The 17,723-nt window shown below is 47.8% G+C and overlaps 1 protein-coding gene across 2 annotated transcripts in view; it reads right to left on the bottom strand.

Moving 5' to 3' along the window:
- Nucleotides 1-2,404: 2,404 nt before the first annotated feature.
- Galnt17 (polypeptide N-acetylgalactosaminyltransferase 17) overlaps nucleotides 2,405-17,723 on the bottom strand; it is a 458,691-nt gene continuing 443,372 nt past the window's right edge. The window contains exons 10-11 of one of the 2 annotated variants that reach the window (XM_039089218.2): nucleotides 6,013-6,180; nucleotides 2,405-4,839 (exon numbers count right to left, since the gene is read on the bottom strand). In XM_039089218.2, coding sequence (XP_038945146.1) covers nucleotides 4,711-4,839; nucleotides 6,013-6,180 — 297 coding nt within the window. In that variant the 3' untranslated portion in view covers nucleotides 2,405-4,710. The remainder of the gene's footprint in view (nucleotides 4,840-6,012; nucleotides 6,181-17,723) is intronic. The other variant, NM_001025112.2, reaches the window with a different exon arrangement.

Genomic DNA, 17,723 nt, shown 5'->3' with positions numbered 1-17,723 from the left:
GAGATGGCAAGATGGCCTCCAGTTCCCACACTGCTGCCTCTGCTTTGTCTATGGCTGCCCCTTCCCTACTTCCCCCTCCCCTTCCTTTCTTCTCCTTTTTCCTTTTCCTCTCTTCTCCCTTCTCCTTTCTTCTCTCTCTTATCACTTCTCCTTCCCTTCCTCCCTTCCTTTTTGCTTTGGTTCCCTCCCTTTTCCCCTTCCTTTCACTGTTTCTCCTTCCTGGCTTTTGAGACTGGGCCTCGCCATACATTCCCAGGTGGCCTGGTGCTAACAAAATAACTGGCCTCAAACTCACGGCTTACCTTCTGCCTCAGCCTCCTGAAGGCTGGGATCACAGACATGCTTCACCATGCCCACCTTCTTGTTGATACTTTTCTAGACCCCAGAGTTTAGTGCGGTCATCATGAAAACACTTGAGACACAATGCATAGTTTCAAAGACACAAGCTTTGATAGTTTGGACATTTGCCAGATATACTTTTTGTGAGATTAAGAGATCAAATGGACAGAAGACCTAGAAAGGATCATAGACAGGAGTGTGTGGGGGAGAATATGAGGAAGAAGAGGGGGCAGTGAACTGGACTACCATAGTCCAGCACCCTCAGCCATACCCATCTCTGAGGCCAAAGTGATCATGAGAGTGAGAAAATGATACAGCCCTTGTTAAACTATGCCATATACCAGTCTTTGGTGAAAGATCACAAGCTTTCTTTGAGTTGCATGAAGCTTGCTGCTTTGCTATTACTGAGCAAGATGGCACTCTTGGGACATCCCAACACCCTGAAGGACTTGGTTACGAAGGTTTTCCCAGGGCTCTGTGTTACCAAATTTACTTCTTGCTGTAACAGAACACCTGATTTAAAAAAACAAACAAAAAAAAACCCAACCAAACCAAAAACCAATGTCCACTCATGGTTTGAGAAGGCATAGAGTCCATTATGGCGCCAGGGTTGTGAGCTGCCTGGGTACATTGTATCCATAGTTTAGAAGTAGAGAGATGCTGGGGCATTTTGCACCATAGGAGTCTTAGGGAAGATAGCTGAGTCGGTTAAGCACTTGCTGCGCAAGATCCCCCCAAACCCCTGTAAAGCTGACTGTGGTGGCACTCATCTGTAATCCCAGTGCTTCTACAGTGAGATGGGAGGCAGAGGCAGGAGAGTTCCCAGAAGGTCTTGGGCCAGGTATCCTGGCATAAACAGTGACGAACAGCAAGAGGCTTTGCCTCAAACATGGTAGAAGGGTAAGGACTAACACCAAAGATGACCTCCACATGTTCTGTGTTACATGTATACATGTGCACACAAATGTGGGCATGCACACATGTACCCTAGTAAAAACAAAGGCCTTCAAAGCTCACTCCTCAGTGACTCATATCCTCCAGTAAGGTTCACCACTTTTTGCTACCTAGGGACTAAGTGTTCAACCACATGAACCTTCTGGGGACTTTTCACACTCAAACCACATCATCCTTTCTCTTCTGACCCCTCTCTCTGGCTTCACTAGTTCCTCTCTTCTTCTTTGGCCTCCAATCACTTTCAACTCATGTCACCAGATAGAACCATAGGTTGACCTGGGCTGCTGTTCCCCAGACTTTGGGAGAAAATTATTGACATGAATGCTTACAGGAGTGGCCAGCCCAGCTCCAGAACCCTTGGACCAATGACCTGTGCTCAGATTTAAAGTCTGGGTACTGATACACATGAGGAATTAGCCCCACAAGAGACCAAACCCAACATTTACCACCATGTTGCAAGCCAACCAGCCAGCCATCCTGCCCTACTGCCTTGTGGTATTGAAGTCCCGTGACATTCACCATTGTACCCCCACGTGGATGCAACCTCAGGAGTTGGTTTATACAAGAGCCCAACGCATGTTCTCTGGCCTGCCAACTCTCTCCTCCCTGTCTCCATTGCTCCATGAACCGGAAGTTCTCAGACTCTAGTACTTAATGTGACAACTGAAGATACATGTTTTCCATGAGTGTGATGTCATAGCCCAGTTCTCAAAGGACACATGAGGAATATGGCCACTGATATTTAAATCTACATCTATATCTGTATCTACATCTGTGTGTGTGTATGTGTGTGTGTGTATGCCTCTCTTTCTGTCTCTATGTGCACGCGCACATGCACGAGTGCGTGTGTGTGTGTGTGTGTGTGTGTGTGTGTGTGTGTGTGTGTATCAACTAAGATGGTGCTTTCTGAACAACTTGGCTTCTTAACCTGAGGTCAGCAAGGGAGAGGGTGAACTAGTGTCAAATACCAAGTTCTGTGCAGGCTTAAATAGATGTTGTGTGTAAGAGTAAGTAGGGTTTGCCCTAATCTGTGAGAATTTATTTGTATGTTTGTTTGTTTGTTTGTTTATTTATTTATTTTACCTTTAAGAAGACCAAATCCACACAGGCATGGTGGCAATGATGATTAACTTTAATTGTCAACTTGACTCAATCTAGAATCACCCAGAAAGAGAGTCTCAATAGGAATAGTCTATACTGGGAAGGTCTAAGATGTCTTAGTGAAGTTAATCCATTTGGGAAGACACAACCCACTGTGGGCAATACCATTCCCTAGGCAGGAAACCCTGGACTTTATAAAAGCAGAGAAGCTGAGTTGAACACAAGCAAACACACATGCATTCATTTCTCTCTGACTTTGACTGTGGACATAAACGTAACCAGATGCTTCAGATTCCTGCTTCAACTTCCCTGAAATGATCGATTGTAACCTGGAATTATGGGCCAGGTAAACCCTCTCCTCCCCTAACCTGCTTTATTGTCAGGGCATTTCTATCCCTGGTCTTTTAGACTGAGGCTTTGTCTCCAAACAGAACAAGCTTCAACTGCCTTTAAACCCCAAAAATGCTTCACTGTGTCTCAGAAATTCTCCTATTGTCATTGGGTATGGGAAGAGTCAAGCTTATTTGTCGGGGATATGGATTTTGGGGGTAGAGTACTTGAGTTCGATTTAAACCCCAACTGCAAAGTAACAGCAACAAAAGCAAACAATACAAAACCCAAAGAGCGGATGAGGCCGAAGGTTGCATTGTGGGATTGCTGACATATTTATTTCACAAGGTGGGGGTAGGGTGGGGCGAGGAGATGATCACCAATAAAGATACCACCACATGAGATACTGGATCCCACACTGGGCACCTACAGGGTTTGGCTCTGGGCAGAAGATGGCCAAGGACAGTAAGGGATTGGGGGAGGGGATAGAGAAAGGGTACCCTAGCACATAAAACCCAGCCATGTCCCCTGGGCCCGTGATCCAGGGACATGCCCACCCCCATTCTTCTAGGCATCCCTGTCCCTATCCACTGAGCAATGAAGCTACAAGCCCAAGACTAGTTCTTGAGCACACTCACACACTCAAGCACACAAACACACACCCAGCCACACGCATCACTCAGGCAGGCACTCTCTCGCTTCCCCGTGCATGCAGACGCATCCATATATTAACTCTGATTTATAAGTGCACCCTAACCAGAGGGCAATTGGAAAGAAGCAGTCACTCTTAAAAGAGGAAAATGGCCGCTTCTGTCCCCCATCAGTCAGCAAAGCATGGGGTGAAATGAACTGAGCAGTAAGCGGCGCAGAGGGCCCTGTGCCCATCTTCAGTCCTTATGTCCTGCACGGAAGACCCTTGCTGCTCCACAAAACCAGAGAGCACCTCACCCTTGGCAGGCGGAGCTGTCCCAGCCAGATGCTGAGAGCATCCAGCATGCTCAGCAGACTTCCGGCTCTCTCCAGACACAGGCTCAAGTGCTGATGTTGTTCGTATTTAGGACTCCAGGTGACTGGGACAGGGAACCTCAGGAACAATCCAGAGGAGTCCAGAACCGTTGTCCCAAAGCCACCTTACTGGGAAGGTCTCGAGTGGCTGCTGCCTTGGGATGCAAACAGGCCTCTGGGCCAAAGTGTCCTCAGGAGAAATGAAGCCTTGGGGGTCTCACTGCTTGCTTCTCCAAGAGGGAGGAGCTAGGATGTGGCTAAAGCCATCATTGACCCCCATGTCTTGGAGGTCCAGGGTGAATTACACAAAGCAGCTGCAGCAAAGAATGGGGCGGGGGAAGAGAAGAGAAGAGAGGAGGGGGGAGAGAGAGAGAATGGGGAGGAAGAGGAGGAGGAGCAGGAGGGAGGAAGAGAGGGGGGAGAGAAGGGGAGGAGGAAGAGGGAAGGAAAGAGGAGAAGAGAGAGAGAATGGGAGGAGGAGGAAGAGGGAGGGAGGAAAAGAGGGGGAAGAGAGAGGGGGTAGGAGGAGGAAGAAAAGGGAAGGAGGGAGGAAAAGAAAGGAGAGAGGGTAAGAGAGAGAATGGAAGGAGGAAAAGAGAGAGAAGAGAAAGAGAATGGGAGGAGGAAAAGGAAGAGAAGAAGAGGAAGAAGAGGAGGAGGAGAGGAAGAGGGACCCTGCCAGTCCCAGCTGCTGATGCTGGGGTAGATGATACGGTGGAGAGATATGAGCAGCCTCACCCCTTAGTACCCAGAAGTTGCAGCTCTTGGTCCCCAGATAAGAGTGAGGGGGAAATCTTCAAAGTATACAGGCAGAACGCCTGAGGGGGACTTAACACCTTTGTCCGGGGCTGCCCTGGAGGAGCCCTGAGAGGTCCACAGAGCATCCTCTGGGTGCCTGCTGTCTCTCCACCGTGTGGCTGGTTCTGAGGATGACCAGGCCCCGCCGTGGGTCTGGGCTCCATGTGCCCTCCTTCTGTTCATCTACTTAATGGGATTCTTGATTGTCCATCTCTGTCCTGTACAGCTCCGAAGGATTAGGTCGATACCGGCCAGGCCCCGGTTCTCCACTTCTAGGCAGCGCCCTGTGCCCTTATTCATGATGGCTCCATTCTGGGAGGAAAGAAAGGAAAGAAGCAAGGAGAGAGGCAGACAGAGAAACTTCACCATAGCTCCTGTATATTTGTCTTCTCTTGGGGGGAACAAATCGCACCCACATGCTTCCACATTGGAAGGGCCCAAAGGGGCCGCCCAGTTTGAGTGGTGATGACTGGGGCAGAATAGAGGTTGCCTGGGGGCAGGATAGTGATATAGCTTGCCAAGCCTGGTGTCATGAGCTCCATTTCTGGCTGGGACCCAAGTGATGGAAGAGAAGAACTAAGTCCCACAAATTGTTGTCCTCTCACTGCTCTGTGTGTGTGTGTGTGTGTGTGTGTGTGTGTGTGTACACATGCTTGGCATGTAAGCATGCAGACCTGAGTATTTGATTGCCAGCACTGATATACAAAAGCTGGGGATGGTAATGTGCAGACAGAAGCACCCTTGGCGCTCCTCACTGGCTGGCCAGCCTAGCCTGCTTGGGAAGTTCCAAGCCAGTGAGAGCTCTGTCTCAAAAACAAATGAAAAAGAACAACAAATCCACCAAAGTTGGAGCTGCAGGGGGTAGAGGCATGGCTGAGCTGTTAAACGCCTTTGCTGGCTTTCCAGAGGCTCTAAGTTCAGTTCCCAGCCCGACCACTCCATACCTCCCACAGTTTGTAATTTCAGCTCCAGAGGCTCTGAAACCCCCTTGTGGCCTCTGTGAGCACTGCACTCGTGTGCACCCACACATAAGAGACAATAAAAATAGAATCTTAAAAAAACTAATAACAAACAAGGTAGTGCCTGAGGGTTTGTTTGTGACCTCCACATGTATGTACATGTGTACCTGCATACACAGGAGAATACACACACACACACACACACACACACACACACACACACACACACACACAAATTCCTGGGTTTGTTTGAGATCCGATTTTCTCAATCCTGACTGAGAGTGCTTAGAAATGTTCAGGAATCCACTCTAAAGACTTGTCGTAAGCAGCCTCAACACTAGAGATGGAATCAGGTGGACTGTGCCTCCAGTCCTCCTAGAATTGGGTCCATGATCTTGGCCTAGGGCTGGCAGATCTGGCTGCCCAGTGGCACTGCGTGGGGAGTCTTGGGGACACCAACTATCCTGTGGCCATCTGGCAGCATCTGCACTTGCTCCTCCCCCAGCCCCGTCCCTGGAGAGCTCACCTGGATGAAGTTCCAACGCTTGTACAAGCTACTCTTGACCTTGTCACAATCCAGGAGCTGCGGCAACCGGCTCTTGGAGTTGTCTACCAGGCAGCGGGTATCAGGGAGGAGAGTGGTGGTCCCCAGAGCACCCAAGTGCAGGAAGCCTTCCTTGGTGTAGCGGGCGAGCTGTACAGGAGAGAAGGTGGCAAGAGAGAGGAAAGGGTAAGACCACAAGGCACTGTGGCTCAGGTGCCGGCTCTACCTCAGCTTTCTGTTGGTTCCACAGTTGTCTCCTCCGAGTCCAGCACATAGGATAGCCTGCTCTAGAGGGACACTGGGCTAGCTGAACACGGACATGATACACCACATCACAGCTCCCTTCTCCTCCCCTTTTTATTCCCCTCCTGTTCCCTTCCCCTAACCTCTCTTCCTTAGTCCTCCATCACTTTCTCCATCCCTTCCTCCTTCCCATCTTCCTACTTTTCTTACCTTCTCTTTCCTTCCCCTTCATTTTTTTCCTTCTTTCCTTCCATTCTTCCCCCCTTCTGTCCTTCTCTTATCACCTTCCTGCCTGGTATTGGAGATTGAATCTAGGGCCTCGAGCATTCAAAGCAAGCACAACCACTCTTCAGTGTTTGACTTGAAGGCAGGATATCTCTAGGCTGCCCTAGAACTCTCTCTGTAGCTCAGCCAGGCCATGGACTTACAGAAGATGCCTAATGAGCCCAGACAAAGCCAGCTCCGACAGCTGTCTGTCACCCGTGAGGAGACATCGAGCCCAGTATTTAAAGGAGGAGAGATTGACTTGGCTCATGGATTCACAGGTTTTGGTTCAGGGCACTTGGCTTTGCTGTTTCTGGCATGTTCTCTGTGTGGAGGGCAGCATGGGAGCGGGGCAAAGCCTCTTACCTCATGATGGCCAGGAAAGCCAAGAGCAGAGAGGTGAGTGGGAACACGACCTTGCAATCACAAGCGACCTACTCCTTCCTGTGAAGCACCACCGCTGTGGTGGTTTGAATAGCAATGGCTCTCATAGTGTCTGTATGCTTGGCCCATAGGGAGTGGTAATATTAGGACACTTGTTGGAATAAGTGTATCCCTGCAGAGGTGGGCTTTGCCATCTCAAAGCTCAAGCTATGCCCAATGTGGTACACAGACTCCTTCTGCTACCTTCGGATCAAGATGTAGAACTATCAGCTCTGTCTCCAGCACCAAATATGCCTGCCTGCCGCCATTTTTTCCTGACATGGTGATAATGGACTGAACCTCTGAAACTGTGAGCCAGCCCCCAACTAAATGCTGTTCTTCATAAGAGTTGCCTGGGTCATGGGTCCCTTCACAGCCATGAAACTCCAACTAAGATGACATCCTAATTCAAACCACTCCCCCACGATGTCATGGACCTGTGGATCCATCAATGCATCAGACAGTTGATTAGGTTAGAGCTCGAAGCCTTCAACATACACTCATTTTCAGGGGACACTCCCTATATTTAAGCAATGGTACTGGTCCAGATAATAGAACTGTCTAGGCAACTAGTTACATTAGCTAAATATTTAAGGTATACTTTATATTATAATTGGTATATAAGGAATAAATAACGTAATTTCACAACCCCGTGGTAATAGATCCTATCACTACTATGCAGTATTCGCTAATTGATACGGAGATGGTATGGCTTGACGTCTCTCCCGAGACGGAGTCCATCACAGGGACAGCATCTCTGTAATAGTGAGTGATGCATAACAAAATGTACACTTACTATCGCTAATGATTGGATGGGTCAGCTAAATGGTTTGGTGACACGGGCCTACACTGTGATCCAGCTATGAAATGTTTCCCCCGAAAGGATCCCGTGCGGAGAGGTTGGGCTCCCAGGCAATAGGAGAATAAACTGAGACACGAAGACATCGGGCTGGCTCCCTGTCACCTAACAGGTACACAGATGTCAGACTCCTGCGGCTTAGCAGCTAAACAGAAGAGGTGTTGGACTGTAGACTGTTGGAAAAATATCCCTGGATCTTCCAGAGAGTCTGGGAAGTTCTACTTAGGAATCAACCAAGAAAATAACAGAATACAAGGACTACCTTCAATCACCAAGTTGACAGGGTCTTGAATCTTCTAGGATAGAAACTTCTGGGCGTGTCTGTCAGGGTTTTTCTGGGAGTTAACTGATATAAAAAGACCCACCCTGAATGTGTGTGTGGGGGGCACCATTCTCAGCCTGGGATTCTGGACTCGTTAAAAAGGAGAGTGAGAGCACAAGGCCCTGGGTTCGGTTCCCAGCTCCGAAAAAAAGAACCAAAAAAAAAAAAAAAAAAAAAAAAAGGAGAGTGAGCTGAACGCTAGCTCTCATTTCCCTCTGTTTCCTCACTGTGTCACCGGCCACCATTATGCCATGGAACCTTTCCCACCATTGCTGTACCTTAGGCTGTGAGGCCCCAGCAAGCCCTTCCTTCTTTGTGCTTTGTTGTGGGGTGTTCTTGTCAAGCAGTGAGCAAATGAACCACTACACGAGGAGACTGCTCAGAAACACGAGTGACTCCTCTTGCGATAAGATTTTTCTGGAGGGCTTCTCATCTCCTGGTGAAAGCTACTCAGAAACCCTTGGCTCTGATCTCCCAAAGGGAGCCCTTCCTGCTCCCCTTGACGATAGTGAGCTTATTAAGTGTCCTTGAGAGAGGCGCCATGAATGTGTGCTCCATACGCAAATTAGTTCCAAATCAGAGTAATTGTTCGAGGTAAAATGGTAAGAAACCCAGAAGCCCTCCCTTCTCCTCCCTCAACAACGCTGCCTCGAGTGTGTTTCAATTCACCCAAATGCAAATTGATGAATGACAGCAGGCTGCCTTTTTGTTCCGGGGAAAGATATACACAGCTGCTTATTGAAATTATGAATCAATCTATTATCCAGCAGGCAAATGAGCGGCGCTAAGAACATTAATTAACTGAGCATATCTGTGACCCAGATGTTTAAAGAGCAGAGCTTAATGCTGCTCGGAGTCAGAGGTCCCGTTCTGAGGTCTGTTAGGGCATGAAAACCATGAGGCCCTCCATGCTAAAACCAGCAAGAATCAGATACCAGTCCGGGCTATGTTGGCACCAGAGTGGGCAGGTAAGGAGGGGTAGTGTTCTAGTTTTATTTCCATTGCTGTGATTTAAAAACCCGACCAAAAGTAATGTAGAGGAAGAGACAGAGTTGATTGTATCTTTTTTTTTTTTTTTTTTTGGTTCTTTTTTTTGGAGCTGGGGACCAAACCCAGGGCCTTGTGCTTCCTAGGCAAGCGCTCTACCACTGAGCTAAATCCCCAACCCCAAGTTGATTGTATCTTAACACTTCAGGTCACAATCCATCACTGAGGAAAGTTGGGAAGGTACACAAGCAAGAACTTGAGGGAGAAACCACGCAGAAGTGCTGCTTACTGGACTGCTCTCAGGTCCATGCTCAACTAGCTTTCTCATACAGCTCAGAGCCATCTGCCCAGGGAATGGTGCCGCCCACAGTAGGCCCAGGGAATGGTGCCGCCCACAGTGGGCTTGGCTCTCCCACATTCATTAACATTCTCCCACAGACATATACACCAGCCAATGTAATGCGGGCCATTTCTCATTTTGAGACTCGGTTCTCAGGCGACTCTAGGCTGTGTCAAGTTGACAGCTGTCATAGAGTTGTACTGCTGTGAAGAGACACCACGGTCATGGCAACTCTTATAAAGGAAAACGTTTAAGTGGGACTACCTAGCTTACATTATTTCATGGCAGGAAGCACGGTGGCATGTGGGCAGACATGGTACTGGAGAAGGAGCTAAGAGTTCTACATCTTGATCTCCAGGCAGCAGCGCGAGGCTGCCACACTAGGCCTAGCTTGAGCATAGGAAACTTCAAAGCCTGCCTCTGTGGTGACAAACTCACTCCAACAAGGCCACAGCTCTTAACAGTGCCACTCCCCTTGAGCCAAGCCTTCAGACACATGAGTTTGCGTGTCCTATTCAAACCACCAGAACAGCTAAGAGCTCTTGGTGGGATTTTCACATCTATGTAAAGAAATTCTGCCGGGCTCATGGGCTGGTACCCAGATTCTTTTGTGAAGAACCCTGTGGTCTGAAAGATGATGGATATTGTGGAATGAATGAAATGATTCTCACAGGCTCATGTTTTGCATTTTTGGTCCCCATCGCTGACACCATCTTTGGAGGATATCAACCTTTAGGAGGTAGAGCATTGGAAAAACTCTACCGTTTTGTTCCGGGTCTGGGTCAGGAGCTATCTTGGTGAAGTCTGCCAGCTGTGACTTCTCCACATTCCTCATGTTCGGGTCCCCTGCTTCCAAAGCATTGGTTCAAATATTCTCCTCTCAGACAGGATACTCATCTGCCTACCTCCAGAGTGTTGTGGCTTCACCTTTCCAAGCCACACCTTCTGTGATTTAATCTTTTCCTCCCTGTCTTCTCTAATTGTCCCACCTGATACTCATCTCCTCTCCTGTGATTACACAACATTCCCTTGCCTTCATTTACCACCTAATGGCATGTGGATTGTTTCCATATTTCCACTTTGGAGCACTGAATCACACTGCCATGGAAAGTCACTGTGTGTGTGTGTGTGTGTGTGTGTGTGTGTGTGTCTGTGTGTGTGCTCCTCCAAATTGAAAACATCCCTTTATATGAGAGGCTCCTTAAGACACAAGTCCCAGGAAGTTCCTGAAATTTAACAAGATTTTTCTAACTAGTGGGGGAGTCATAAACAGTAACATGATGGAGAAAGAGGACTCTGACCAGCTGAGCTGCCTGTAGGTTTTGCAGGGAGGTTTCATACATCATTACACAAGCATCTGAGTGTGCATCAACCTTGCTCCTGCAAGTATCCATGCATCTGCGATTGTCAGTAACCCCCAAAGACTCAGTGCTTCATTGAGCTAAGCTTGGGTGCAAGTGTTTCTTTGATCTGTTGTCGGAGCCCTGTCTGGCGTGTGTAGAGTCTGCTCACGTCTCCCCAGTAAGACACAAGCCACAGAGTTTTCACTTTTCTCAGGTGTGTACCTTCCAGGAGCTGCTCATTTGTAGTCCTATGGTAACTCTGTCTGTGACTTCCTCAGTAACTGTCAAATCATCTTCCAAAGCAACCACTAGTTTATACTCGCTGTAACAAAACGGGACAAATCTTGTGATTGTCTGCTCTGATTTTTATTTTAGCCATCCTCGAGAGTGAGAATTGGCTATTGTGGTTTTGATGTGAGTTTCTCTGATAATTAATGGTGTTCAACAGCATACTGGATGTTTCATGCCTTCTTTGGGAACACACCCACCTCTGCCTGTTTTTAAAAATGAGTTGAGTGTTCCCTCCCCCCACCTCTCTCTTTCCTATTTCCTTCCTTCCTTCTCTTCCCCTTCCTCCCTTCCACTTTTCTTTGTTTCTCCGTCCCTTCTTCTCCCCTCTCCCTTTCCTCCCCCTCCCCTCTTTCCCTGTCATCTGTGAGATGTGAAAAATTCTTTACACATCTGGACACGGGAGTTTCTCAGATGGAGGTCGAACACTTAACACTTTGCTCTATCCTGTGTGTTTCACAGCATTGACAGTGTCCTTTGAAGCACAAAGCATCTTTAATTTTGATAACGATCTGGTTTTTCTTTGTTTGTTGGCACTTTTGATGTATCTAAGAAACCATCATCGCCAGCGCCAAGGTCAGGAACATCCTCCCTCCCTGTGTTTTCTGACTTTCATGGGTTTTGCTCTTATATTTAGTTGGGTCTTTGATCCATTTCGAGCTCTTTTCCTAGATGATCTAAGGGATATGTCTGAATCCACTCTTTTTCATGTGGGTATCTAGTTGTCTCAGCATCCTTCGTTGAAAAGACTCTCATGTCACCCTTGTCAGAAACCAGTTGGCTGTGAATGTGGACAATTTATTTAGGGGCTTTCAATGCTATTCCACTGATCCCTGGGTCCTTTTCTTCTAGTATTGTATTGAACCACTCTTTCTCTTTCTTCTTCCCCACAGCCCCTGTGTGTGTGTGTGTGTGTGTGTGTGTGTGTGTGTGTATGTATGTTTTTGCATGTTTCGGGTATGTTTGCAGATAACAGCCCACATGTGGAGGACGGATGCCGATACTAGAACTCTTTCTTAATTGCAGTTTATCTTAATCACTGGGGCAGAGTCTGTCAGCCAAAGCTAGATGTAGTTAGCCTTGACAGCTTGCCTGCCTTAGTGCCTCCCCTGTCTCTGACTTCTGAGGCTGGAATCATAGGTGTGTCACCATGCCCGTGTGGCATGTATGTGGGATTCAGAACTCTGGACCTCACATTTACATATCAAGCTCTTTAATCCTCTGGCTCACCTCCCTGGCCCACATAGAGTGGGATTACTGTAGCTGTGGAGTGGGCTTTAGTACTGGAGTGCAGTGTGTGTTTTCAATTTAATTCTTGGCAATCAACACTCTTTGGCCTATGCTGCATCTCCTCTGTTTTCAAATCAATTCTAGAATTGTAGTTTCAATTTCTGAAATATATATATTTTCAGTGAAATGTATATATCAGTGATATATATATATACATATGTATATGTATATATATATATGTACACACACACACACACACACACACACACACACACTGAAAGACACCCTGGTTCCTGGTTGAGGAGGCTTGAACCCTGGAGACCCTGAAGGGACAGTAGGCATTTCACCAGGCCCCTGTCACTAGCCACAGCTCTCCATAGATCTGTGACCATCAGTCACATAAGGGCAACACCCCAATCCCCTTCACAGGTAGAGGAAGTGACCACAGGTCACATAGGCTCAAGACGGATGTCCATTATAATGAGGACCTAAAGGCCTGGAGGCTTAGCCAGTGCATTTCCTTCCCCAGACACTCCTATATGCAAAAGGCGTTTAATCTCAGGCCCACTCTGAGAAGTGGGGTACCGTTTTACTCATCCACTTTCCACCATGACAATAAATGTCTCAAAACCATGGACTGTCTCTTTTCATCGGGATCTGCCATAGGGAGCTACAAAGAAGGTCTTCCCCTATTTAGCCACCAAAGACCTCCCTGTGCTCCCAGCGGAGCCTGCCACTTACCTTAAGCCTGCTGCAGTCAAGCCAAGGACTATCCCTGTGGGGCCAGCCAGAGCTTCCCCCATTTCCCCCTCAGCCCCAGGCTAAATCCAGCCCTACAGGGGCCCCCAGTCCGTTCTCAGCCCTTCTGAGGCATCCCAGTAGTGTCTGGATGCCCAAGAGCTTGAGAACCAGATGGCCACAGCCTCCTAGCAGGACTGGAGACCCCTGGCCAGCTCTGGCTGTGTCCTTTGCTCAGACTAAACTTCCCCATCCCAGGAGGGGTGACCTGCGACTTCCCACAACCTGACACTGCCAGCAGCATAGGTTAAACATAGTCAAACTTCCCATGTGCAGCCTCCCTGAGCAGCCCGAGCCCTGAGGCAGAATAGACATGGGACCCCAATTATCCTACACACACACACACACACACACACACACACAGAGAGAGAGAGAGAGAGAGAGAGAGAGAGAGAGAGAGAATGCCTTTCTATGATGTCTTATACTTTTCAGTGGACAGGTAATATATATCTTTGGTTGAATTTATTCTCAAGTATTTTGACTTTCTTGATGCTATCACAGATAGTATTGTTCTTTTTATTTATTTATTCAACATTGTATTTAATTCTGTGTGTGTGTGGAGGGGGTGAGAATAGAAGAAGTCAGAGGTCAGTTTGAGGGAATCAGTTCCCCCCTCTACTTTGTGGGTCCTGGGAGCTAACTTAGGTTTTCAGGTTTGGTTTAACCACCTTACCTGCTGAACTATCTTGGTGATCCTTGCTCTGCCCCCTTATTTTGAGCCTCCCTCTGTCAGAATCTTTATCATTTATGTAGAGTTGCCATTTAGCTACTTCTCTGACCAAAGTCAGTCACCTGAGATTTCTTAGTCACACTGAACTGTGGGCTCTGCATGTTTTCTTGGGGACTGGTTGGTTTCTGAAGACCGGGTGCTTGCTGAGCTCACTCATGGCAGCCTCACTTCCACAAGTGCCTGGGGCTCCATCAGCCTGGCGGCTGTCTCCTGAGACTGCTGTACAGCATCTCCCCCATAGCCACGGCCTGCATCACCATCCAGTCTCCGCCCCTGGAAGCCTTCATTTCCTAATTTACTGAAATCTGCCTCCACTCTGCTTTTCTCAGTTCCTCTGCTCTCTGGTCCCCTTTCTTCATTTGGCAGACACTGTAAGCCATTCTCTCTCCCACTCCCTGCTTGCTCGTTTTTCTTTTTCTTTCTTTCTTTCTTTTTTTTTTTTTTTTGAGCTGAGGACCGAACCCAGGCCCTTGTGCTTGCTGGGCAAGTGCTCTACCACTGAGCTAAATCCACAACCCCATTGTTTGTTTTTCTAGTCAAGCCTCAAACATGACCAGATACTGTCTGTGTATGCATGTATTCATTTGTGTGTAGGTGCACGTTCCTGTGTGTGTGCGTGCGTGCGTGCGTGTGTGTGTGTGAGTGGTGTATGTGTATGCGTGTGTGTGTGTGATGTATGTGTATGCGTGTGTGTGTGTGGTGTATGTATGTATGTGTGTGTGGTATATGTGTGGTGTATGTGTATGTGTATGCGTGTGTGTGTGTGATGTATGTGTATGCATGTGTATGTGTGTGGTGTATGAATGTGTGTGTGTGGTGTATGTGTGTTATATGTGTATGTGTGTGTGTGTGGTGTATATGTATGTGTGTGTGTGTAGTGTATGTGTGTGTGGTGTATGTGTGTTATATGTGTATGTGTGTGTGTGTGGTGTATATGTATGTGTGTGTGTGTAGTGTATGTGTGTGTGGTGTATGTGTGTGTGTGTGGTATGTGTATGTGTGTGTGGTGTGTGTGTGGTGTATGTGTGTGTGGTGTATGTGTGTTATATGTGTATGTGTGTGTGTGTGGTGTATATGTATGTGTGTGTGTGTAGTGTATGTGTGTGTGTGGTGTATGTGTGTGTGTGTGGTATGTGTATGTGTGTGTGGTGTGTGTGTGTGGTGTATGTGTGTGTGTGGTGTATGTGTGTGGTGTATGTGTGTGTGTGTGTGGTGTATGTGTGTGGTGTATGTGTGTGTGTGTGGTGTGTGGTGTATGTATGTGTGTGTGTGGTGTATGTGTATTCGTGTGTGTGTGTATGTGTGTGTGTGTGGTGTATGTGTGTGTGTGGTGTATGTGTGTGTGTGTGGTGTATGTGTGTGTGTGGTGTATGTGTGTGTGTGGTGTATGTATGTGTGTGTGGTGTGTGGTGTATGTATGTGTGTGTGTGGTGTATGTGTATGCGTGTGTGTGTGTATGTGTGTGTGTGTCTGTGTGTATGCGTGTGTGTGTGTGTGTGTGTGTGTGTGTGTGTGCACCGGGTGTCAACCTGGGGCGTCATTCCCCAGGGGCCTTGCACCTTACCTTTTGAGATTGATTCTTGATTTCCCGGAACTCATTAAGGAGGCAAGGCTGACTGGCCAACCAGCCACAGGGACCTCCCTGTCCCCACTTTGACAGTGTTGAAATCAAAGCAATGAAGCCCTGTACCTGGCTTTTCGCATGTGTTCTGGGAATGGCACATGGGTCCTCATCTTTGCACGCCAAGCACTTTACTGACCACATCACCCAGCTCTGGTGGTTTTTAGGCTAACAGCATCCCACCATTTTTGAAAGGCAAGAGGATCAAGAAAAGTGTGTTATCAAGAGCCAGTGGTGGCTAAACACCTTTAAATGGGGTAGGGTCACTCTAGATTTGCCTGCTGGGTCCAGGAGAAGAAATGAACCCTATTACCCACAACCCTAGTGCACAAGGCAAAATACAACCTCTGCCCACCAACTACCATTAATTCTCATTTAGAAGAGAAAGGCATTTTCTAGTTGAGATGATCTAAGAGAGACTCACAACTATTAACCCAGATTTAACAGCCTTGAGGGAGAATTGAAATATTCAAGTTACAGCCAGATAAACAAAAACCTGACAATAATTGCAAAATGACTCTGGGACGCATTGAAAAATCCATTAAGTCGCCAATAAAAACATGGCTTGCAAAGTCTTCACCATTAAGGGGCTCTCTCGTCACTTTAAAATCAGGCACAGTCAGCATGGAAAGCCAGGCCCGGTGAAGAGTGGAGTTTGTGTACCTTCTGTTCAGGAGACGGTGGTGGGGCGTGCGTGTGTGTTCTGTTGATTCCAACCTGCTTCCTCAGTTGATGTCTTAGCTTCACGCTCAACCGAGACGCTAAGAATGGCTTCTAATGCTTGTGACTATGGTGAAGATAGAAAAGTTATTCTCCTGCCCTGTTCTTTTTCTGAAGACTTATATTTAACCCATGGGCGTGTCTACGTGCATCCGAGTGCAGTGCCCACAGAGGCCAGAGTAGGGTGTCGGATCCCCTGGAGCTGCAGTTACAAACAGTTGTGTACTCCCTGACATGCGTGCTAGGGACTGGGTTTGGGTCCTCTGCAAGAGCAGCAGGGACATGCTTGATGGCTGACACATCCCTCCAGCCTGTCTCGGGATGTGTTATGTGCATCTAGGGAACCTGTAAAGAGGATATCTTATGTGCCGTGTTGAAGCATCACCTGTCAATAAAAAGTCTTTGGCCAATGAAACTGAGGCAGGATTAGAAGGCAGAGAGAGAGGAATTCTGGGATAGAGTCAGGTGCAGGGAAGATTCACCCCTAATTCTGATGGAGACAGATTCATGAACCTGATGAAAGGTAACCGTGTGACAAGACTTAAATTAGTTTAAACAGGATAATGGAGTTATGAGCTACCAGAAATGAGCCAAAGCTAGAAGTCTCAGAGCTGTTATTTTGGGGAACAAAGAGGCCAGGTAGAAAAGCCCGTGGTTCCAAAAGCCAGGCAAAGGAAGTGGCAGGCTAACAGTGTACAAGAACCTTCTACACTGACCACGATTTACATAGGGAATTAGCATAAAAACAACAGTGCACACCATTGGAGAACCAGCACCTTGTTTCTGTTTCACCAAACCTCTTCATTTTAATGTAGTTTGAGCTTATTTTATTATCTTCATAGATGTTAGTGGGCCCCAGAATGTTCCCAGCTCTTGGACACTCTCAGCTTGCTCTGCCCCCAAGTCCCCTACCCGAGAGCTGATGTTCTGCGTACCTCACCAGCCCTGTGGGACAATGATTCTCTCTCGTGGGTTGGTTGTAGGCTAGGCGTGTGGGCTGGGTGAGCATTGAGTCTGCCCCTAGTCTGCACCTACAAGCTTTCTCTTCATCTCAACTTCTACTTCTTTATCCCTACTGGGTGTCTCTGGTTTTCATGTGTGGGTGTATGTGTGTTTGCATGTGTGTGGGGACGTCTGTGTGTGGACGTGTATAGAGGCCAGAGATTAACACGGAGTCTCTAAGTTCCTCTTCACTTCCTTTACTCAGCAGGGTCTCTGACTTGAACCCAGAGCTCACTGATTTGCGTAGTTGAACTAGTCCCCTTTGTCCTGGGGGAATCTCCGTGTCAAGAGTGCTGGGATTACAGATGGCTGCCAGCCCCCTCTTTCTTTGACCTCCTCTGGTGGGAACCCATGGGCTCCAATGAGCAGCATCAACCTTTTTAGGACCCGCCCTGACTTACTGTGAACTCAGACCCTTCCGATTTCAGAAGAGCAAAGTCTTTGCAAATTATCCTTGCACCTGGCTTGGTGACAAGGCCTGGGGTCCTGCCAACTCAGGAGTCCGAGGCAGGTAGACAGCAAG

Source organism: Rattus norvegicus, chromosome 12, assembly GCF_036323735.1.
Source record: "Rattus norvegicus strain BN/NHsdMcwi chromosome 12, GRCr8, whole genome shotgun sequence".
NCBI classification, from domain to species: domain Eukaryota; kingdom Metazoa; phylum Chordata; class Mammalia; order Rodentia; family Muridae; genus Rattus; species Rattus norvegicus.
This window is presented reverse-complemented; position numbering and strand designations above follow the sequence as displayed.